Source organism: Diadema antillarum, unplaced genomic scaffold (genome assembly GCF_040938485.1).
Source record: "Diadema antillarum isolate AM-2024a unplaced genomic scaffold, OU_Dant_1.0 scf00000098, whole genome shotgun sequence".
Classification (NCBI taxonomy): Eukaryota; Metazoa; Echinodermata; class Echinoidea; order Diadematoida; family Diadematidae; genus Diadema; species Diadema antillarum.
The window spans coordinates 1,724,922-1,750,185 of record NW_027270987.1 but is presented as its reverse complement, the minus strand read 5'-3'; the positions used below and the strand labels follow the sequence as shown (position 1 = coordinate 1,750,185).

The 25,264-nt window shown below is 38.6% G+C and overlaps 1 protein-coding gene across 1 annotated transcript in view; it reads right to left on the bottom strand.

Moving 5' to 3' along the window:
- LOC139718686 (dynein axonemal heavy chain 3-like) overlaps positions 1-25,264 on the bottom strand; it is a 128,546-nt gene that overhangs the window by 25,691 nt on the left and 77,591 nt on the right. Inside the window, exons 44-67 of the mRNA XM_071630143.1 lie at positions 24,694-24,957; positions 22,588-22,679; positions 20,868-20,909; positions 18,695-18,776; positions 17,390-17,528; positions 16,367-16,557; positions 15,657-15,752; positions 14,800-14,991; positions 14,237-14,370; positions 13,501-13,663; positions 12,487-12,669; positions 11,826-11,984; positions 11,126-11,197; positions 9,565-9,765; positions 8,579-8,734; positions 7,745-7,945; positions 7,298-7,431; positions 5,821-5,992; positions 5,186-5,272; positions 4,418-4,534; positions 3,582-3,749; positions 2,114-2,269; positions 1,423-1,527; positions 647-697 (exon numbers count right to left, since the gene is read on the bottom strand). Of these exons, the coding sequence (XP_071486244.1) occupies positions 647-697; positions 1,423-1,527; positions 2,114-2,269; positions 3,582-3,749; positions 4,418-4,534; positions 5,186-5,272; positions 5,821-5,992; positions 7,298-7,431; positions 7,745-7,945; positions 8,579-8,734; positions 9,565-9,765; positions 11,126-11,197; positions 11,826-11,984; positions 12,487-12,669; positions 13,501-13,663; positions 14,237-14,370; positions 14,800-14,991; positions 15,657-15,752; positions 16,367-16,557; positions 17,390-17,528; positions 18,695-18,776; positions 20,868-20,909; positions 22,588-22,679; positions 24,694-24,957 (3,357 nt within the window). The remainder of the gene's footprint in view (positions 1-646; positions 698-1,422; positions 1,528-2,113; positions 2,270-3,581; positions 3,750-4,417; positions 4,535-5,185; positions 5,273-5,820; positions 5,993-7,297; positions 7,432-7,744; positions 7,946-8,578; positions 8,735-9,564; positions 9,766-11,125; positions 11,198-11,825; positions 11,985-12,486; positions 12,670-13,500; positions 13,664-14,236; positions 14,371-14,799; positions 14,992-15,656; positions 15,753-16,366; positions 16,558-17,389; positions 17,529-18,694; positions 18,777-20,867; positions 20,910-22,587; positions 22,680-24,693; positions 24,958-25,264) is intronic.

Genomic DNA, 25,264 nt, shown 5'->3' with positions numbered 1-25,264 from the left:
CACAATCAGGGCATCTGATACGATTATGGACAGTTCAAAAGTCAATTAAGTTATTTGCTCCAATTCACAAAGGTACTTATCAAAGTCAAATCCATGTCTAAAATTTGGTCCATGAACTTGAAATAAGTGAAAAACATACATACATGTATCCTATGCATGCGTGTGTTAGCCTCTTGTCATTATTGGTTGTCTGTTGGTGTATGTAAAGTTTCATGCATTAATGCAGTCAATATTTGCTTAATCCACAGGCTACATTTGATTCTAAACTGCCTTGATGAATTCTGGTCACTGTCTACAGGGACCATGACACAATGTGTACAGTAATTTGCTGCTAAATTTCTGATTTACTCATAAATTGGCACCTAAACCAACAGAAGTTTTAAAACTTCACAGCTATTTTAAAACATATGTACAAAAAGTGATTACTTTTATTAAACAAACAAACGAAACACACACATACATAGATGCAAACACACAGACAAAGGGAGAAACCTTCAAAGAATATTAGTGAGACCACCATTACAACATCAACATGGCTTCATGAGTGCTCAGGTGCTGATGGCATTGCTGGAAAAACTTCTGCTTGTTTTGAAAAAAAAAAATCCTTCACCAAAATGCACAGCACAAGAAAAAAAAAAAGACTTACTGGAATCTCTGCCAACATTTCAGGGGTCATTTCCTTTGTGTCAAACACAGACTGTGAAGCGGTTCCAGGAAATCAAATAACATCAACATTTCATTCACAATGTCACTATGACCAGTATGATGAAAAATGCATTGAGAATCAAGATATGGTGGAAGAATGCTATAAGAACAACAACTAACACCTGGTATCGTCAAGGACGATCCGCCATTTCAGACTAACATATGACAACTTAATTTCTACATCATTAGTAGGCTATATTCCTGTGAATTACAGTTGAAAATATACTAACATACACACACAGTGAAGGGTGTTTCAACAAATGACTTATATCACTTAGTCAGAATGATCCAAAGCTGTTGTGGAGCTGATGTAAAGTTTTTCCAAAAAAATCGCTCTACGACAACAGTACAAAATATGATAAATAAATGAATATAAATTGCTTCAAAAGAAAACATGGTGTTTTGATATCACTAGATGGTATTTCTTTTCACATCTCCTCATGAAATGCAAACATTTGATTTAAACTACGAATGAGTGTGTGACTCTGTCACTCTATCCCATGTGTGACATAATAGCCCTGAAGCAAAAGACCAGACTGGTGAACTGCAACTGCATAAAATTTTAAGCTGTTAACACTTCTGTTTGCTAACAAAAGTTCCTGAAGGTTCTTCATATTCATATATGTGTTTAATTGCTACAAACTATTTTAGTTTGTTTTGTTTTGTTTTGTTTTTGTTTTTTTCTATATAAAGCAGAAACATAAAATCTGGCCTTACCTGTAGATAGAGATTTATAAACCAGGCTAGGGAGTACTGGTACATGGGCTCTATGTTTGCCAAGTCAGAGATGGTGAAGAACAGAATGGATGAGTGCTTAGCCACCTGGAAAAAGGAAAAGTCAAGAGTCCATATGAATTTCATGAAGGGAGTTCACGTGATAATGCACTCCTGGTCAGAATTCACAACAATTCCACACGGTCTATCAGTTCCAATATCAAGCTCAAATCCAAAAGTATCCACATTGAAAGCTCTTACACGAAACAAGACAAAACGAATACAATGTAGATTGGATTGCCACTGAGTGTACCCACAATTATTAGTTTACAAATACACCATATGACACGAAAGGCACATCTGGAAAAAGAATTGACATGCTCTCTATTGCTTTTTGCCATGGAAACAGGCAAAATTCCAACAGTTGATCCCAAGAGGGCTCCCTGGTACAAAATATTCATTCCACATCTCAATAAGATATCCTGAGGCTCATTTTGGTTTGTCTGTTTGTTTGTTTGTTTGTTTGTTTTATTTACACATAGGTTAAAATACTTGCACTCAGCCGTTAGGCTGTTTTTCAGCAAGTCCATATGATGTACAGAAAACAGTGGTACAATCAACATATAAGATAATACATACACAATATATCATTATGGTGAAGCAAAAAGATGAGAAAAAAAAAGTAAGAACTCACTGGTTTGTATCCATCTCTCGTCTCATCAATCTCCTTCTCCGTCTTGCTGGCGACCTCCTGCTTCTCTGAGATCTCCTTGGACAGGACCTTGGAGGAGGAGAGGATCTCAATGGCTGTCTCATCCTCCAGGATGTTCCCTTGTGATGATGACAACACCTTGGTGGGATGGAAAAATGAGGGCCACAAAATGATCAGTATTGTTTGGAGGCTTCACTTTAATAGTATATGTATGTGTTTCATTCAAAGGTTAATTGACCATGGAATACAGGAAGTATATCGTGTGGAAGGTAAATTTGAGGCCGCTACTTATTAGGAAGGTCACACAACTGGTCTGACTTAAAGGTTGAAGAAAGAAAAAAGAAATGCTTCACTGAAACTTCAGAGGGTAATGCCCCATTCCTAAATTCTCATGAATTCATTATCACGGCATACAGGACTTTCTTTACTTAGCTGGCTATTTCATTCGTAATCGTTTGTAAAGCTGGATATACACTGCATCTACACCATTTCTTTCTTGACAGCACAGCATGGCAGAATATATTTTGGATTACAGCTGTGCTTTCCAAGTTTATTTTATGTTATGTGCATCAATACTGTGCACAATGGTATACATGCAGAGGAAAACATGATACTGTAGATGTTATCAATATCATCAACCATGATTACATGAAAATAAGGAGGGGCAAAAAGCTGGAAGATCTGACCAACTCTAGTCACATGAAGACAACAATGAAGTGAACAAAAGAACAAAGAGATTATTGATTGACTGTGTCGAAACTATTTGGTATACAGCTGGTAAACAATAGCAAAAATTCCACACCCAGTGGTACAAGTGCTAGCACCTGTCATGCCAATCTATTTTGGTATACTGGTAATAGATGACAAAAACAAAATACCACCAGTGTGCTAGCACCTGTCATATCAATCTATATTTGGTTCAGTGGTAATAAACAACAAAAACAAAATAAACACTAGTGTGCTAGCACCTGTCATACCAATCTATATTTGGCACACTGGTGGTAAACAATTAAAACAAAATACACCGCAGGTGTACTATCACCTGTCATGTCAATCCTTATTTGGTACAGTGTACACTGGTGGCAAACAACAAAAAAAGGGTACATGCCAGGGCAGCCTTTCATGAAACTTTTCAGTCACTGACAACTGTTTTAAGCTACTGAAATCCTTGCATCTGATTGGCTGAGAGCAAATCGGTCAGTAAAAGCCACTGAACAAAAACACTTTATGGAATGCCCCACGTGTAATAGCACCTGTCATGCCATTCTCTGTTTGGTAAACAACTAATAAACAAAAACAAAATACTCACCACTAGCACCTGTCCTGCCAAGCTATATTTGGTATGCAGGTGGTACATTGTATACAATGAACCCAAAATATACACCCTTGTGTACTAACACTTGACATGTATATATAATCACATTTCAGGCAAGATAAGTCTGGAACCTACTTCAAGGATCTTGTCCTCAATCTCTTTGAGTTGCTTCTTGTTCTTGGCACTCTCAAGGATCAGCTGGTTCTTCTTTTCTTCCAGGTCTGGCTTCTCTTTGGCTGCTACCAAGCCTAACAGCTGGTCTTCCAAGCCCAAAGGAGTGATCATGAAGTTCAGAAGAGTGACCTGAGTAATTGCACAAAAGAAAAAAAGAGAGAGAGAAATAAAATGTTTAAAATGGGGAAAAATGGTCTGCAATGATACAACATCCAAATAGCATTGTTACTTTGCTCTATTTGCACAACAAAAAACATATTTTACATGACTCAGTTATGCTCTGGTGCAACACGTGTACCAAACATATACATTGACAGTGATAACTTTACACATTGAAATATATTTTCATAATTACTTTGCATTGCAAAGTGTTGTTAGCAAACAATCTGATAGAATTTGATCAAACCATATTACTGATATCTAAATGACTTTGCAGTAACATTCCAAAACTACAATGTAAATCACTTAATAGCCAATGCATAAACTCCAACCAATTTGGCATAAACAGGGCTGGTAAATATGTGTGTAGAATTGCCAGCTTGATTAATATCAGAATTTGTTGAAGAGTTTTCAACATATAACCATCAGGGTGCATTCTAGCACTCTCCTAAAGTGAACCGAACCATATGGTACCTGTGCCAGAGGAGCACTCAAACTCTGAAATTTATTGAAAATACTGAAATTTCACACTTCAAGTCCATCCCTCATGAAATATGGAGGATGGCAAAAGCAGATCGAGAACATATAAAGTTTGTTATTTCAAACTAATCCGGCCTGTCACTAGTGGACCAACGAACCTTGACCGAGACTTCAGGGAGGTAATGTGGGTTACGGAGCCTTGTGGTGACGTAGAACTTGAAGTCACGGCTGAACTCCACAACATTGTCACCAAGTCGTATGTAGTCCAGCCCATTCTGAAAGAGAGAGGCAGACATAGATAAACTGTTACATAATTGAAAAAAATTACATATTCATCAATACTGATGTCATAATTGATGTTCATACTTGTTGATATTCTCAAAAATTCACTAACATCAAATCAATGACATAACATCCTATAATCAACCTGTATATGTTGTATCACCTTCCTAGAAGAAGACAGAAATTGCTTTTGCAGTTGCATTCATTTATTGTGTCCTTCCACTGTATTTGGTTAATACCAAACTTTGGTACATTATCTAATCATAGCATGGAATGAAATTTTAAATTCATTGCGATACCAGTGACATTTCTGACTTAGCATTAACATTAGACACATTAAGACAGAAAGACAGCCAGACAATTCTGTTTTTCATATGCACAAGTAATCTGCTTTGACCAACAGTTAATTGGCTTTACATCATCAATCTCTGTAATGAAAATGACTGTGATCATCGCACCATCAAATAGTGCCCAAAACCACCAAATAGTGCACAATCAACTAGAGGTCTGTACCTTTAAAAGATGGTAACAGCAATTCCCCCCTCCCACCCACCCAAGAAAAAAGCAAGAACAAAAGGAAACATGATGTACTGAGCATGATAGCAAACATGCAGTGACATCAACTATATGTGTACATGGCTTACCTGCTTAAATGTCTGCTTCAGAAGAAGTGGTTCCAGGACTGGATCCAGTTCTTCTCCAACATTTTCAAGCAAACATGGCTGACCAAACTACATGAAAGATCATGAAAAGTGGAATTAAATGACTTTGTGATGTCAGAGAATAGAATATGATTGTGGCATAGAATATTCTTCAATCACACACAAATGCATGAATGTTGCAGCTAAAGCACAGTGAAGGATGAAAGAGTATACAATTTTAAGTCACAGCACTTCTGATTCAAATTATGGACATTTAAAGGCAAGTGAACAGTCACACTAGAAACATCTTGACTTCAAATACAAGATCAGCCATAGCATACTTTTTCCCCATGTTGAAGAAAATGAATGAACACCTATATTTCACACCAAAATGCATTTTATCTTTCTTTCAGTGACTGACCAGTTTTTCAACATCTCATAAACAGATAAAGTAAATCCAGCCCTCATTATGGAGAGCTAGTATACAAAAATAAAAGAACACTTTTACACCTATAAAAAGCCGATTTGACTGGAGGTGGAAGACAACAACACATGTACATGTGAAAGAGAAATACAAAAATCTAGAAGAACTACTGTTTGAGGCAGCAATGAGCCTAAGCTAAGCAGGGGTCACTGACCTGCATACAGTTCTCCAGGGTCCTGGTGTAGGTCGGGTCCGAGAGTTTGATGACCTGAAGCTTGTTTGGCTTCTCCATGTTCTTGACCCACTTGTTGGCCTGGCCCTGAGGGTCAATCATCAGTGGCCAGCGATTGGCATTGGTCACTATCAAGGCATTGTCAGTTGAGAAGCTGGAGAGAAAGTAACAAAAAATGATGGAGGAAAATAGACCAACAATGAAATGCGCTTCTTGTAGTGAGCATGAATTCAAAACATACAAAACAAGGAAAAGTAGAAATTACGCGGTGCGTAATATATGTCCCCGCCGGAAGTAGCATTTAGTAGCAAAATGCACAATATAGGTAAAAAGATGAAGGTCAAAGGTCAAAGAAGTCAAAGGTCAAAATTCTATGTAGAAGTTTTGAAGCCCTCACCTAGTGCCATCACATAAAGCAAACGGAATCGAAATCGGGTTAGAAATGGCGAAGGAGTAGCATTTTGTAGGCAATGTGCAATATAGGTCAAAAATCAAGGTCAAAGGTCAAAGAAGTCAAAGGTCAAAATTCTGTGTAGAAGTTTTGAAGCCCTCACCTAGTGCCATCACTTAAAGCAAACGGAATTGAAATCGGGTTACAAATGGCAAAGGAGTAGCATTTTGTAGCAAAATGTACAATATAGGTCAAAAATCAAGGTCAAAGGTCAAAGAAGTCAAAGGTCAAAATTCTGTGTAGAAGTTTTGAAGCCCTCACCTAGTGCCATCACATAAAGCAAACGGAATCAAAATCGGGTTAGAAATGGCGAAGGAGTAGCATTTTGTAGGCAATGTGCAATATAGGTCAAAAATCAAGGTCAAAGGTCAAAGAAGTCAAAGGTCAAAATTCTGTGTAGAAGTTTTGAAGCCCTCACCTAGTGCCATCACTTAAAGCAAACGGAATTGAAATCGGGTTACAAATGGCAAAGGAGTAGCATTTTGTAGCAAAATGTACAATATAGGTCAAAAATCAAGGTCAAAGGTCAAAGAAGTCAAAGGTCAAAATTCTGTGTAGAAGTTTTGAAGCCCTCACCTAGTGCCATCATATAAAGCAAACGGAATCAAAATCGGGTTAGAAATGGCGAAGGAGTAGCATTTTGAAGCAAAATGTACAATATAGGTCAAAGGTCAAGGTCAAAGGTCACAATTGAAATTCTGTATAGAAGTTTCAAAGCTCCCATGTAGTGCTATCATATAAAGCAAACAGAATCAAAATTGGGTTAGAAATGACGAAGGAGTAGCATTTTGAACGTTTTGATCACACACGGACGCACACACGGACGGACACACGGACGGACGGACGGACGGACGGACACACGGACACACGGACACACGGACACACACACGTACGGAGCCCGTTTCATAGTCCCCTGCTCGAACTCGTTCGGCGGGGACAAAAAACCTCTTGTCTTCTTTTCTGCAATGCGTGCTCTTGTCTTATAAGGGCTCAAAGATGACAACTCACTTATCCACTGGAAGTCCAGCCAGCTGCCAGTCCCTAATCTTGACCGGGTCACCTAGGGTCGCCGAGAGGGAGAAGACACTGGACACTGGGATGTCCCTCTCCTCACACATGTCATACCACTCCTTGAGACATTCCTGAGGGTGAGAATGCAAAGGACAATTGACAGTTTGTTTGAAATTCTTCAATCACAAAGCTTCAACTTCACAGATATCCGTGACAACTATTTGATTAGTCACTAGAAGTGAGATATACATCGTAGGGCCAGATGGAATACCTGCTAAACATCTGGGGAAGTCCCCTTGAATTTGCTATACAAGAACCTACAGTCTTGGTGATGGTTGATTGACAAATTTGATCAACTGATTGATTGATCGATTGATCTACTGATCATTTGATTTATTGACCTTTAATACGTTTCCAAGAATCCCACCGCAAAGCCTGTCTCACCTGTCTGAAGGAGACGGTGAAAGGTCCTAGGTAGGCGACCACACCCGCCGACAGGAGCACATCTCCCACGATGTTGATGTAGGTCTCACTCAGCTCCTCCGTCAGCTGCATCCATCTCTCCTTCTCGCCGCCCAGACCGGCGATCAGCTTCTCTGCTCTGATCAGCTTCAGCTTTGTCAGCTCAATGTTGTCTTCCAGTTCCTGTTGAGAATGCCACAAAATGATTTATGAAACCAGTTACATCTAATTAGTTATGAAGATCACTCTGTTTCGAAACCATATTCTGTCTCCCCTCGTACTGCATTAGAATTCAAGTCAGTATACATGTACTTCTCTTGCTTCTGTAGTATCGGCAAGACTGGTAGATATTCAACACATCAGAAATAGTCTCTCTCTCTCTATTTCAACATCCTATAAACAATCTCTCTAAACTGTTCAAAACAGTCCATCAGGAGCAAGATTGTGAAGCAGTTCTCGAAGGTAACAGAATAATGGACATAAGTGGTAAAATTAATACCATGTGCCTTACATCCTATGAGCAGTTATCAATGTGGTCTTGGTTTTGGAAATATGACTTTGCTGATGATCCTGCTAGGTGTGTAATACCACTGAAATCTTTCTTTACTGTCTAAAATTTCCTTCATGGCTTTGCAAGAGACAAGTAATGGGCATCATCTTATTTGGATCCCCCACTACAGTGAAAGCAATTCCTTCATACAACTGCAAGACATGCCTCTCTTCTGTCTTGAGTTTAATGCTGTCTTCATACTGAATTCTCCCTATCTATGGTTTCCCTTGCATTCTCCCATCCTCCAACTTTTCTGCCCTTGTTACCTTCTTCTCTCCTTCTTTCCTGGCCAGCTGGTCGTTGAGTGCCTGCAGCTTGCCCATGATCTCCTTCAGCACTCCCCGCTTCTCGTTCAGATGAGCCTGCTGCTCCGCCAGTCGCGACTCAGCATCCTGGAGACGGGCCCTCTTGGGGGCAACAACCTGTGACAAGGAGGAGCACATTCCAAAAACATACGTCAGTGCCTTGGAATTTTATCTGAACATCCAATTGAGTTGATGGTGGTAATGAAGATAGACCTAGTATCTCTCTCCCATTGTTATTTTCTTGAGCACATACCTCTGTCATCAACAGGTCATTCTCAAAACTGTGATGACAGAATAGCCTCAACTACAAATTCTGAGAGACAGAGTTCTTCTGTTTTAGATACTGTATACACCATATATTTCGCGAGTCTAAATTTTCGCGAATCGGGAATTCCCAACGATTTCGTGAGTGGTTAAATTCGTGATAGTGGAGTCCTGTACTGAACGGGAAAACGTACATGCGTACGTCACATCCACATCAGGATCAGAGTCAATATTTTCGCGTGTCTTTATTTTCGCGAATAGCACCTGACTCGCGAAATTCGCGAAAATAAACACCTCGCGAAATATTCGGCGTATACAGTAGATTAAGGATATTGTTCGCTTCATCATGCACATCTTATTACCTACATGAACTCTCCACAGTAAGATGGGGATTGAAGGAGAGACGATCTATAAAGATGCATGACACAAAATAAGCACTCAAGTTCAGTTGATACAAGCATTCAGACACAACAACAGGAACAATTGTTTTCAAAATTTCAAATTTCAGAAGGATTACATATCAGAAAGACTCATTTTGTTTTCATTTGGCATCATAACAGATCTTGTGAAAACTTACAATAGAGACCGACGATGCAGAGCTGTTCATACCAAGAAAGAAAATTTATAACAAAAGTGGACAAAACGTGTGAACACACCAGTAGGGGCAGTACAGTTTTCAGTACCTTGGCCACTCTGTCGTAGACCTCAACGGCTCTCACCCAGCTACACAGACCCTCACAGGCTGAAGATACCTTCTTCACCACCTCTGGGTTGAAGTCTGGGTTGTTGATGTAGCCGTCCCGGATCTTCTTGATGGTGGGTGCCGGGATGTTGTCTTTGTCGTATTCCTTGAGAGATTCCAGGAACTTCAGGTCCCCCAACATCTGAAGATTTGAATCATGGTGTGGATAATAATTACCCCATATTGATACTCATCGTTTTAATACACAAACAACCTTTTTTTTCCGGTAAAACTTGGCTCATAATGACAACTACTGTTCACAAAAATTCTTATGTGGGTAGCACAGACAAGAGTCATATTCTTTTGTAGTATGTAAACAAATACATCCTAAAAATGAGCATGTTTTGACTTTTGTGATGAAGGTACAGTTTGCACCTCAAAAGTTATTTTTTTTGAGACGGCAATCTAAAATTTCCACCTGGAATGCATCCCATTCCAAAATCAGTTTAGAAAACATATTTACTTCTTTCTGAAAACGCATTACTGAAAGTAGTACTAAGGTTATTTTGTGTGTGTGTGTGTGTGTGTGTGTGTGTGTGTGTGTGTGTGTGTGTGTTTGTGTGTTTTAACAATGGTGGAGACGATATGTTTGCATTGCTACTAAAAACAAGAATACAATGACACATACTCTTCTGGCTCGGGCTATTTAGGTAGATGATAGAGCCGGGGGGGGCCTCCCAGGCCCCCCTCCAGATCTCGGCCGTCGACCGCGCTATCGCGACGAAAATTGGCACACACATTGCCTATGATGTAATCTAAAGTACCATGAAGTTAATTTTTGCAAAAATTACCATTTTCACTAAATTATGCTAATTTATGCATAATGATGCATGAAATCAGACAAATTGGTATAAATCACTAAATAAGGCTCAAAACAGGCAAATTTTTGTGTAAATATTCTTTTTAGTGTCCTTAGCAAATGTAAGAGAAAAAAATTGCGCAATCAGAAAAAATTTCCTAAGTATTTTATTGTTTTACTTTTTTGAATTTCTTATGTATTTCTGTTTTTTCGACTTTATGTTTTTCATTGTTTTTTCGATGAAATTTGTCCGCGACATTGTTCCGAGCAAGAAAATATGTTATTAATTGATTTTAATCAATAAAACCCCCAAATAATCATGCTTTTATGAAATTTGCCTGTAAACACAGTTTGCATTGAAATTGTACACGAATTCACGTTTTTGAGCAATTTTTGGTCTGACATGCACGTGCATATTTATGCGCAACTTCGGAACCGCGCGCCTGGGTATCGCAAATTTGGTGTCAAAAGATGCGGGAGACTCGAAAGAAAAAAGTCATGAAACGTCGCGGCGATAGCTTCTCGCGATAGCGATACATAGCGCGAAACGTCGAGGGGGGGCCTCCCCCCGGCCTAGTTAGGGTTAAGAGCCTGACACTCAAGAGATATAGAGCAGGCACTGAGGTCTTCAACTTGATAACTGTCACCACAGAACACATGCTTCAATAAGAGAGACATAAACGTCTCTGGTCTGAACACTTACCCTCTTAGCAGCTGGCCAGAAGTCATCAAACGGCTTTCCCTGGTCGTTGGTCTTCCTGTCACCTTTTATTCCCTGTGCACACAGATGAAAATACAGACACAGTTTTTTGGGTTTTTTCTGTTTTTGGGTTTGTTTGGGGGGTTTTTTTAAGCATTTTTCCTCACAAATCATATGCATTCAGTACATTGTCATTACAGAAAGAGAAAAGTCCAGAAAGCACTCCAACACAAACTACATAATACATTCTGTCCATTGGCATTTGCAAACTCCAGAGATTCTTCAACACAAGATCTGTATAAATTATCAAAGTATTTATTTCATGACCTCACAGTTTCTTGCACATTTTCATCACAATAGCATACATATTCATTTGAGACAGTCTTCTGGTATATCATTATCTACACACAATCATATTCTTACCATCATTTCTATGTAATCATCTTGATAGTACCATCAATATACCATAATGTTACAATAATCATCTTGATACCATCATTTTTATACCACAATCTTTACACCACCACCTTTACACCATTATTTGCATGCCATCATCTTAATACCGTAGTCTTAATACAATCAAATGTATACTATCACCCTTATACCTTATATCATCTTTATACCATCATCTTCACACCATCAACTGTATGAATTCACATCATCAAGACAGTGTTACTACATGTATCTATCTCAGTAAGCTGACCTTCATGATGCAGATGGCTTCCATGACCAGCCGGACACCTGCAGGAGGATTGGTCATTGTCTTGACGATGGTGATGTCCTGCTGCTTCAAGGTGTCCAGAGCCCTGACCGCTGCATCTAGTGCTGGCATGGCAACGGCAAGGTTGGCCTCACAGTCTTCCTGCAAGTTTTAAGACCAGGCACGCAATACCAAATGACATCACACTGAATAGGAACTGAGACTATATTTTACATAACTTTAAAGAGTTTTAAAATATACATTTACTCAAAGTAGGAGCACAGGCAAAAGGATTGACAGCAGCAAAACAAGGAGCAAAATATGCCCCAAAAGTTTCACACTGAATCACAACTTTGACAGCTACTAATCAGAGAATAGGATTAAAGGGGGAAAAGAGGAAAGCCTTGAGAAGATGTAACAGTGTGAATTCATCAATAATACTAGGTAGTGTACAACATGTAGATTCCAGTTGGTGATATGTTCCTTGCAATGGAAGGAAGAATCAAACAAGCCATGGAGATGGAATTGACATTAGACAAATGACAGATGGAGCTGCAGGGTGTGGAGAGAGGCTGACAGGAGAAGAGTTGAAAGAAGTTCTGTCCTTAACAAAGTTCTGTCTGTCCTTGTAGGAGTCGAACAGGAAGGGATCTGAACCACCAACCTTGATGGCCTGAGCCTCTTTGGCCGCGGCATTGGCCTCCGCCTCGTCCGCGGCCACGATCTGTCGCTTGGCGTCCACCTCCAGCGTCTCCTTCTGGACGATCTCGATGAGTTTGTCCGTCTCCTTGCTGTTCTCTATCAGCTTGGGCTGCAGGGCGGTCAGCTCTTCCTGCATCACGGAGATCTGAAGGTTGCGGAGGAAGGAGAATCAAGACGTTTCAAGCTTCAAGAAACCATTCAAGAACAGAGCTTTCTCATTCTAAGCGACTTGACAATATGTTAGTGCCACCCAATGTATTACCTTTTCATTCCTAATGAGCATTATGCACCCTCAAATTATGTACCAATTTGTGTAACATTTAGACAATGAAGACAAAATAGCCTAAATATTAAACATGGACAGATCATCAAGTTTTCAAGTTTCAGGAGACCATTTTACAAACAGAGATTTTCTCATAAGAGCAACTTGTCAGTTTGCTTTTGTCACTTTATGATTCACTTCAAACTTCCAATGAATATTAGGCACTCTTGATACCTCAAATTATGAACCAGTTGCGTAACAGACAATAAAGACAATATAGCCTAGAAAATAAAATGTTTTCCATTATTTTCATCACTTTTGAATCTCTTTTCTTTTCTTTCTTTCTTTTTTTTGGGGGGTGGGGGGGGTGGGGAGGGGGTTCACTGAACATATGCAAATGGTAGTATGCAACATCAGACCTAGAATGTGACTCAATATATTGCAGCAATCAAAGGCACAATTTAGAAATATGATAGCTACAATTTGGATTGACACACTAGCCTCTTGGTCATATTTTGTTATCATGTATTTTTTGCCTTATTCTTACACAATGTACTGCATTCTCTAAATATTTTTCTTGCACATTTCTATGCATGGGAAGGGATCAAAGGCAAATGTATTAGCACAGCAACAAATCTTAGTAGTGGTGTATAATGGATCATGAATTTTTGTGGGGTTTTTTTTACATGAAAGTGAGGATGATTTAATGGATACCTGGGAAGCAGCAAAGTCCAGTTTCTCTAGCCCAACCATGTAGCGGTTCTTGAGGGTCAAGATTTCCATCCTCTTCCTGTTGAGGAGCGTCTTAAAGGTCTTAATCAGCTCTAGGTAGGATGTCGGAGTCACATAGTTGGCCCTCCGCAGGATGCTGTAAAACCTGGAAGAGGTGGAAAGAATGGTACAAAAATGAAATATTCTCTGCAGAACTTTAAAGTGAACAGTAAATGAAAACTAGACTTGGTATTTATACAGATACTCTGCATCTGAAAGAGATATTTAGCACTAGCAACTGAGCATATATCTCAACTTCCTGGAGAATTCCTGTGGCCAGGTAAGGATGTAACCATTGAACCAGTAAATTGATGTCAATGAACACAACTACATACATTAGGATCAATGTCATATATATAATGCACCATGCACACAAAGAGGGTGTTAGTATTTATACAATTTAGAGCACATTTCTGTCAAGTATCAATGTTTGCATTGGCCATTTCTCTATCATTAGGGTACACTTCAAACACTTTCACCAAAATGAACTTACTTTTTCATTAGAAATCAAAATTCATCAATGCGTGTATATGACATGTACAGACGGAGGCATTCCTGGAAAGCAGATAAAATGATCTTTCACTTATCTGGACTATTTGCTAGCTATCACTGATAACGGTTTATGCAACTCCTACCATAGTTCACAGTTCACCAAAGTTTATGCCAAATGTCACCTTACCTGTCTGACATTGCTCTCACACTCTCGTGAAAGTGCTTGCACATGACCACCGTCTCCGCCCGTATTTCGTCAGACATCTCCACGTCGTCAAGGAACTTGTGAGCCACCCTCTCCAGAGCATCCTCCGGCCATGCCTGTGCATGGAGGAGATCGTAGATCAAAAAGATGAGAGGGAATGAGACAACGGCAGCAGAACACAGAGGGGTTACTCTCCCCTGTGACTTGCTACAAACCTGCACCTCAAAAATACGTTGAAAAAGGGTCTGTTGTTAGACATACACAGCATCGTTTAATGTTTTTCCTTTAGAAAAAGGCTGATATTTTTTCAGTCCTATTTCACAAAGTCGGTTTTTGACATTCACCACTACATGTTAGTGTTGTGGATTAGATGCACTTTAATCTGACATCAGTTTAACTGAATTCCTTACTATATTTCAGGAAAGTATTATTTTGCTGCTTTCTCCCATCTCCTGCAAGAATTACTTATTCAAAACATCATGAGGGGTATTTTACTTGGCACGACAATGATATACACCATATAAAGTATGTGATGCCCCAATCACCTTGAACCAGTCTATGGTGCAGCAGTTGATGAGGGACGGAAACATCCGGAGCCGGTTACGGAAAGCGTCCCCTATGGGGCTGAAGGTTAGCACAACGTGCAGGTTGCGGCGGATGCGCTCGATGAACTTGTTGTACATGTTGAGCGGAGTCATCTCAAGTTGGGAATTCTCCGCCACACACACTTGCTGCATCTGGGGGATGATGGTGCACGTTATTATGGAGAATGAGTCAAGCCTTATAGGATTGTGAATATTGTTCATATACTTTGATCCTGTCAAAGCTACAGGAAACACCATTTCCTATCCTAGTAGACTTTCATCAATGGTGTAAAGTTGAGCAAGCAAAACAGTTGAGGATCAAAAAACATGATAAGAAACAGGCTATAAATTGTAGGATTTCAAAGTTATCAATGTTTACAAGAAGTGGTGATCTGAGTCACATTTACTAACGTAAGTAAAGTTAGCTGAAGTCATCACCTCATGAGTTTTCCATTCCCTTAACCCGTTGAAGACAGACTGATATTTCTATAGCACACATTTCCCATGTACCCCAGCCCGAGAATACTTGGGACTAGTCTTCAAAGGGTTAAACAAAATCTTCATTATTTCCTTTCTTGAAATGGATGTGAAAGAAGTAGAATCAACATACTCTGCGTCTAATTATTCTAGAGTTGTAATAAAATGTCAAAGAGTACTTTTTATTTGAACCCTTTGTGTGCTTTGAGTGCTGATTGGCACAGAAAACTCCACAGTATTGTACACACTGTCCAGAGTCCTTGGCACAGGAATGATGACAGACAGCATCAACGGAAAGATGAAACAGATCACCGATTTGGAAGCAAACTGATATCGCTCACCTTTTCGATGATCTCCAGTCGCTCCTCGTTCTCGAAGAGGTTGGGGATGTCGCCGGTGTTCAGGATCATGTTGATGTCCTCAAGAAATGATTCCTCCTGCAGGGTGGATTAGGTGCAGACAGACAAAGAGACTTTAGATGTCTGCAATAATCATCTGCCCATCATTTCACACCATCTTTAAATAGCAACTTCCCCCCATCTGTTTGAGGTAATACCTCTGACATGCATCGCTACATATCACCTTACAGTCATGCCAATGTGACTTGCTTGTGAAAGAATATACTTCATCCCTCATTCATCTCAATGCAAAATGTAAAATCTTTTTCATCAGAGTTAAACCAACCTTTTTTTGTGTGCCTTTTGTGCTTCCTCCCCTATCATTTGTATGTTTGTTGTTTGTATGACCAATGTTGTTGTTGTTTTTCATACCTGATGTGGAAATGAATCCAATTCAATTCAGATTCAATTCAACATGGCGAAAGTGTCATCTGGGTCCTGTTTCATAAAACTTGCTATCAGTAACAACTACCACGTTTCTATGACAAATTTGCTCAAAGCCAATCAGATGCAAGGATTTCAGTAGCTTGTAACAAACTATTGTAACTTGTAATTGATAATAAGATTTATGAAACGGGGCCCTGGTTCTTCATTCTCTAACCCCTTCCCCTCGTCCTCCCCCATATCATCCAATTTAACATTCCAACACCAACCTTGATTTGGTGGTCTCCAAAGAGGAAGACGGTCGAGAGGCCCTCATCTCCAGCCTTCCTCATCAGCTGCCTGATGTCGTCCCTCCAGTCAGCCTGGGTGTAGTTCTTGGTGATCTCGATGTTGAAGAGTTCGTACATCGCCATGAAGGCAGCTAGCCTAGCAGCGCTGGCTCTACCGCTGCCTCCGATACCTTTGGTTTTCAGAGTGATGGTGCACATTTTGAGTTTATCGGCAGACAAAGAGATTCTTTGATGTATGATCACATTATATCCATTAACCAGAGCGATGTAATCGGAGAGTGAGAAAAAAAATTCTTGGGTTCAGATTTGTAACAGAATGATAGGCAGCTCAAAGCCAAAGAGAGGCATCTCCTAGTTCAGATGTGTAGCAGAGCAATGCAGCTTAGAGCCAGAATGAGAAATCACTGGGTTCAGTTTTGTAACAGAATGATAGCATCTTATTTAGTCAGAAAGAGGTATATGCATCTATCAAAGGTAGTAAAATCAATCAAGAAGGGTGTGGCCTCCACAGAGGAAGACTAAACAAAAAGTGTGTCACCTTGAGATGGTACCAACCATATACAACAAAGTGAGATTGAGTCAAAATAAGCTGGGTTGATCTTAAAATGATGGAAATGATGATTTAAATGATGGAAACACACATGGAGAGGAGTCTGCCCAACACTGATGGTACCATCTACAAACAAAAACCTGTGCAACATGACAGAAAGAGGGTGTGTTCACTCAAGACAGTAAGATCTTCCCAGATAGACTATTGAGGGCATCATCTAAAGCTGGTACTTTCTGCAAAACACACACACACAAATAAAAACAAGAACAGTAGGGTGTGTCCACCTATGATGTTCAGACCTTAAGATGGTGGAAGAGCCCTTCTTAGATGATAATGACATTTGTGCAGAAAAGGATATACTGTCTTCTAACAAGGCATGGCCATAAGAGATTTAGTTTTATTTTTATAATAAAGACGATAACTGACCAACTTTGATGGATGAGGAAACTTACCGACAAGGAGGGCGTGTCCATTGGGTTGCTTGAGCACCCTGCTGATCCTAGAGATGTGTTCAATGGCGAAGCGGAACATGACAAGGTCCATTGGGGCCTTGGTCATCATGTTGTACTCCTCAAGATACTTCTCCACAGTCTGGAAGGAAAAGAGGAAGACAATAAATCAAGCACTTTCATTTAGCAGAGTCTCTGGGTCAGTCATTAACTTTAAGTGTGAAAGTATGAGCAATCACAACCAAGAGCACAATTTTGCATTCTTTTTTCTAGGATTATGTTTTAAATACTGGCCATTAACATGAAAAATAGCCTACAATGTAGCTCTACCATGAAATTTTCATCAAAGCGATGGAGATCGTTTGTTTGAATCCAACCCGAGTATGTATGCCCATGATTTCTTATCATGGATACTATTAAAACTCTGAATAATCAGTGCTTCTTTATGTTGGTGAAGAGCAATTTGATGATCAATTGCAATAAAAACAACTCCACACAAGAATTCATAGATTTGAATAGATATGTAGTGCCTGCTGCATGCTATAAGAATAAGAACTAGCACTAGTTGTCGGGCGGAAGCTTGGTAGTCTATTCAATGCAATGCTCGTCCGGTAATCAGGAGATCGTTGGTTCAAATCCAACCTAAGTATGTATGCCCATGATTTTTTATCACTGCTTACGACTAAATCACTGAACAATCGGTACTCATTTACAGTCAATGAAGGGCAATTTGTCATTCAGTTGTAATAAAGTAAAATGACAGTGTATTTATGACAAGATTTGTGCTTGTTCGAATCAGTGCCACATGACATACATTGATTTTGTAATGGTTCATAGTCATGAACAACACATTTGATTCTTGCATGGGGAATCCCCCAAGCCAATATACACAAATTGATGTATAAATACACTTAATTTCGTCGGGTGCCCGTGCATTGGCCGCTAACGCAATACAAATTGTATTGCATTAGCGGCCAATGCACGGGCACCCGACGATTTACTGTATCAAATGGTACATGCACTTCCATGCATTATTCCAGCCAATATACACTCAGAATGCATAATCAGCCCTAATCCATTTCTATTTCACCTCAGTCTATGGCCTACGTGAAATAAAACTGCACTTGGCCTTATTATGCATTTATTGTGCACATAATCTAGTATAGTGCATTAACCCATTGAGGACAGGTTGATTTTACTACAACACGCATTTCCCACAGACATCTGCCAAGTATACTCGGGATTTGTCTTTAACGGGTTAAAGATCATGTACTATTTGTATAAAAGATTGATATATCACCCACTCACCTCTCTCAGCTGCTCCATGTTGGTGATCTCATCATAAATCTTCTCCTCCTCCTTCACCTGCATGTAGTCTCCGAAGAACAAGCTGTGCAATCGCAGGAGTACATACATCCAGTAAAAACATCAGGATTCATTCATACACGTACCTACACCTCTCAAAGCTATTTTCAGCAGTCAAGTGTTTACTTGAGTAACGGTTAATATTCATTTGGCTTTATGTGGATATCTTGGCACACGTACAAAATTTGAAACCACATATCAAATGATATGAGAATTACTGATTTCTATTTTTGTAATCTATAAATCTCCTTTTCTTTATCATTTAAACAATGTTTATGATATCTACATCTGCCTTTCTACAATAGGCAAGTAAGAATAATTCAATTTACAACACATTATACAAGAATTGCAAATGGAAATTGAAAATGATGCTGTATGTACATATTGTACTTTGTCATATTAAAACAATACTTACCTTTCCTTCATGAAAGTCTATTGTCAAGTGGTCTGCACTTGAACCTGTGCTGAACCACCAATCAATGTTTCAATTTATATTTGTTGGTTACATGGAAGTTGAATTCAAATAAATCATCATCTATTTTTTTAACAAGTTTGTAATGAAAGGCATCAAATCAGAATGATGAATCCAAATATAAGTGAATTGAACTAAAACTGAAGAATGAAGATGCATTTTAGAAAATTGATTGAAAAGACTCCAAATATAATATCACTAGTCATTGACTAGACATCAGTTCAAAATCAATGTCTCTTTTCTCAATTTATTTGTCCTATCTTTTTTATTTTGTCAGTGAATTTCAGGATTTTGTTATTTATCCTTTAAAGATGTCAGAAGGGAATCTAATTCATGGATGGTGCATCATGCAAATGTCTTTCTGGTTTACAAAAGGCAAAATAGAAAATCTCTCACACCAGGACCAATTCTTCATTGCTGCTTCTACACATGGTCGTGGTGTTGACATGCATTTATCCATCAGGAGTTATAGTCTTCCTTTGTTTGTACCATGGGAGAAATGGATTTAACTCACTCCATTCTAGGGGACTCTTACATGAAAGCAAAAACACATCTCCTTGATAGCAGGCTCTGATGGCTTCAAAATATGGAGGCACATGAACCACATAATGACTGCATGCACATCTAATCTACAATGCAATGTCTGGGTCATGCATGCTGAGCATAAACTTTGTGAGCATCGATTCCTCATGCAGCATGCAAGCGAGACCAAAAAACAGCTGCTACATCTATGTTAGAATTGAGTACAGAGAGCTACGATCTAACAGAGAGGATATTGTGCTTCTTGCATGCAAGGATGCAAATACAAAGAATGAAGTTATCGTAGTATGATGATTTTAAAAAAAAAAAAGAAAGAAAGAAAGCAATGTGAAGGAAAAAAGTAATGAATCAAGAGAAATGTGCACACTCTCCAACAGCAATGTGACATTCAATGTCAATGACTGGGCATTTATTTATTTTTTTGTAGTTCACCATGTACCATTTGTGTGCTTCAAGTGCAAATTGGCAGAGAAAACTCCATAGCGTTGTACACACAGTCAAAAGTCCCTAGCACAGAAAGAGTTGACTTTGCATGCATCCCTCTTACAATCCTTGATTATGCTTTGACACAGATATTACTGTTTATATAAGCTGAGCAAAAATAATCAAATATAAACTTTAAAAAAAGTAAAGTGCAATGCCCAAACCATGGTAATGATTATTTTTCAATGCTCACAGCAATCCTGCATTAAAAAATAATAATATATTCATTCATAAATGCAACCATAGTTGACCAAAGGCAGAGAGATTCTACCCACCATTACCCTTACATTTTGTGGCACTAACAATGACCAAGTTAAATTAAATTGTGCACTCTCAACAGCCTTCAATGACAGAGGGTGTAATCAAATATTTCCAAGGTTTTTCAAAGTGAAAATAAAGCCACCTGGCACAACCAAAGTTAAAGTTGTGCATCACAGATCACTCTGCATGCTGATGGTGCATTAAAAACACGACAGAATCAAAAGTTGAGAATAAAAGTGCAGTATTTCAAGGATTTGGGAAAAGTGATGTGAAGAAGACAGTGGAAGAACAGAGATTAAATCAAAGGCAGAATGACAAGCAAAGCAACAGGTGCAAGGGGGATAAGCGCAAGGGTTCTACCTTCGTAAATGTTCATCACGTATTTCAGGATGAGCACTACTGCTGCATTGTGGGAATTGCGGGGAGGGAGGATGCAAAATTTTTGTTTGCGTTACAACATGTACATAATCAACAAACACAGCTGCTTTACAAGCAGGGCTTTAGCAGGGGATAGACACTTCTATCTACCTACTATGGTATACAAGTCACTAGATTCCACTACAAATAGACCACTTCCATCACATCAGAAATGGCAAGTAGGGTACAAGGTACCAGGCACTCAATTCTCTAGGGTACCTCAGGTTGAATGACATATGCACTGCACTTCAGAAATTTATTTTTGTTTGGTTCTTTTTTTACATATAATATGCCATTTCTTCACTTGCTCTGTAGTTTTTGTACAACTCTTTTTTCAAACTGAGTCTGAATTATTTTACATTCTGCAGGTTGCCATTCACGAAGACAATTCTTTTTATGTGTTAAACAAAAAAATCTCAATACACTATTGTATACAAGAAATTCAAGTGATTAAAAGATAATCAATTAACATATTACCATACAGCTAATTGCTCCAAAAGTGCAAAAATCGATTTTCAATATTATCTTCATTTCTTTGTTGACTTTATTTATTTTATAATGCTTACAACTTTGTGCCAATCTTGAAGGTTCAACTTAAATGAATGTTACAAGGTTGACATCATGAACTTCAGGGTCTGTGCAACATTACAGACATTTTGGAAGCCTTTGAAAGTGGTCTATTGTGAGAACAAGCATAGATTATGTTTAGACATACTATTTTAATGCTTAGTAGCTGTATATGGGATTCTAAAACTATGATGGTCAAATACGTATTATGGCATCATTCATGAAATACATCTAAATGCCAAAATGAAATGTCCTATGATCTGGAAGTTCATTATTTCTGACAATTTGCTTAGTAAATTTTGAAGGAGTTTGATGAGGTCAAGGAGTCAATATGTCAAGGTCAAATTCTGAACATGTAATCCAAACGAAAAATATCTATCACACTTTACATCATTTTGATAAAGTTATAGAGAAATCATACTGATTATTTCTTATGCATTGATCATTGCTTAACCGATTTGGTTTTGCGATTTTGGGAAATTGCCAAGACCTGATCGTCTTCACAAAATGTACACACTTTTGTTACAACGAATGATAGTGCATGTATGTGTGTTTACAATGAGAAGATGATGCATATATAAAACTGAGGACAAGAAATCTAACGTGACATGGATGACTAAATACTGATGATTGTGTGCGGAATACCTACAGCTCTCAATGTTCTAATCTAACAAATCAAATCCTTGATATTTCAATGCTAATTTGACAAATCTTTGCAAAGATATTCCCAGCATACATGTTCTCCTGTTTCATTACCTTGAAAGTCACATCACAAACCCAAGCACAGTGTACACCATGAACTTCCAAATGAATTGGCACATCCAAATACAGAATTTAAATAGTTTTAAGCACATAGGTTGGCATGTCTCCAGCAGATCAATTCTACAGCCAATTACTCATTCACAATACACATTTACTTTTTTTTTTTCTACATCTCAATGCAGCACAAGTTGATGCACCTCGTATATACCAAACATATAGCAGTCTACAATACAAGATTTTGCTTGACATCAAACTACACCACACCAGGACATTTACTACTATGCTCCTCTGGTTACCTAGCAACAGCAGGAAGGGGAAAGCATTCCATACATACCTCCTGATGTTTGTGTCGGTGACTTCCCTGCCCGTTGATAAGTGAGAGAACACATTGTTCATTTTCTCCTTGAATTGACTCTGTACCACCGTCTGGATTCATGTAAAGAAGTTCAGAAAGGAACAGTTTGGTCGATATGAAAATCTGCATGCACATGTGTGCATCCATGTAATTTTCCTTTGGATGACAGGAATTTAACCCTTAGCCTTCATCATGGAATGCTTTGCTCCAGCCGACAACTTACTTGTGTATGTCATAATTCTACAAAGTACTGACTGCACAACAGAATGTCTCTTGTATCTTTTAAGATGCAGGCATTTTAGTTGATTTATCACATGTTTATTCATCTTCTGTCTCAGTGTTTAATATTCCTCGACTATGTAAGTATATGCCAACAAATAACCATATTTTTCCTGCTTGTAATCTGTAATCTACAAACTGCTTCACATAAATTCTCTCATATGAATCACTTATTACTTATCAGTTGTACATTGTATATTTCTAATGAAATAACAAAGATCTGAAATCATAAGCAAAGACCTCAGGGACTATATTTTTGTGATTTACATATGTTTACTGGGTAATATCTTAAGACTATACCCTGGGATCTGTAACTTACATTATCACATTATTATCTCAATTGAAATATATGAACTCTTCCTCTGAGTTCATGTCATTTGTACACCATACATATTTTGTTGTTTTGTTTTGTTGTTTTTTCTTAAGGGGATTCATCATTCCATTTCAAAGGAGCACTGGCACCCTTGGGAGAAAAATTCTAATGAACAAGATTCAAGAGATTCAAGATTCAAGAACTGGATGAAAACATCCCATCTACTGTAGATGTGAATATCCTGTCTTGTTCATTCTTAAAGGGGCCCTGAAATCCAAATGCATGTTGATTTGTGTTGATTTATGATACCCTCAACATCACTAAAACGAATATCTAGAAACATTCCATATATTTTTAATGATTTTTTTCTTCTATTTTTCTTCAGATTACTTGGTAACGCCCACAAAAAATCCGTCCAAACCAATATTCTTGAGATGACATCATCTGTCAATCATTGCTAAAGTACTGAAATGTTTAACAAAAGACAATGGAATACACCTTCCCCTCAACTCAGCATAACTTGCATGTTTCTGTGATATTAATGTGACTAACAAAAGACATGGCGAGGGAACATGGAATGTTTCTAGATATTTCTATCACCGCAAAAGTCATGATGAGGGTATCATAAATCAACACAAATCAACATGCATTTGGATTTCAGGGGCCCTTTAAAGACTCGGTAGCGTGGGGATACCATGGAGTGGGAAGGTTGGCCCAGATTGGATATATTCGAGAATTACCGTAACCAAAAGCTTTATCACAGATCTCTATGTACATACACACAGCTAAAGAATCTCAACTTGAGTCGATAGTTATCGCTAAGCATACGCTTTGATGCACAAATTTGCTGATGGGTGCCATTCATGGTTTTCAAATGTACCCCGGAGAGTAGCGAATGAAAATGGATTCAATCAGGCTACTCATGAATTCCCACGCTACCCAGTACTTAATTCTTTTGGTATGTGCCACGTTTGCACACCCCACTCAGTCAACGGGTGCCAAGTTTGCGTATTTTGCTCAAACACACACTGATCGATCGATAAATCGCCAAATGATACAGTAAAATGAAAGCGTCACTATATTCCTGTCACATGTGTACAATGTAGTTTGCATAATTTTGTGATTAAATATCAAGCATTACCTAGTGGGTTTGCGAGTAAATTTTAAGTTTCTGACACTGTTTTGTGGGGCCAGGGCAAAAGTCATGCCTGGACAATGATGTGCAAATGTAGCTCCTGATCATTTGAATGAAAAATAGTCATAGATTTGTGATAAAAATTTACATCAAAGCAAAGCTTTGCATTTTCTCTACAATTTTGCTTATTGCATGTCCAGCATAACAAAAATCTATAAAAACTTTCATAGATTTGAAACACGGAATGTTTACCTAAAGCGTGCCTACATTGCAGTCTCAGAATAATGTGGCATACAAGGGGTTTACACCATGGTGCATAAAGAGTTAAATAAATAAAAGAGAAAGAGAGAGAACTCACTTTGACCATAGCGAAGAAAGTCTGCCTGTCCTCATCGTCGACCAGGCGATCGTAGAAGACGCGGTAGACTTCGTGGACCCACAGCCGGATGAGCTTCTTGGAGCCGTCGATGCCGGCAGGAATGCAGGCTGGCTTGATGAGCAGGATGCCCTGAACCACACGGGCGAAGTCTCTGAGGTTGAAGACATAGTGGGACTTGGATGGGGTGGGGAGGAAGCTGGAGATAGCCTGGGTGTAGACCTCAGTGGTGGAGAAAACCATGATCTGGGAGAGATACAGGGATATATGACTCATAAGAATTTAAAAAGGTGCTTACTACAGTAAAGTAAACATACTTTATCTCTTTTTCTCTTGCTGCCATTTTGATATTTATCATTAATACCATAAGCTAAAATTGAATATTTTTATCCTTATGGATAATCTATGGAGAATACCATGATCTGGGAGAGACATAGGAATACATGACTCACAAGAATTAAAGAGGTGCTTACTAGAGTAAAGTAAACATAGTATTTTCTACTCTATCTTTTTTTTTTCTCTCTTGCTGCCATTTTGATGTTTATTATTGATA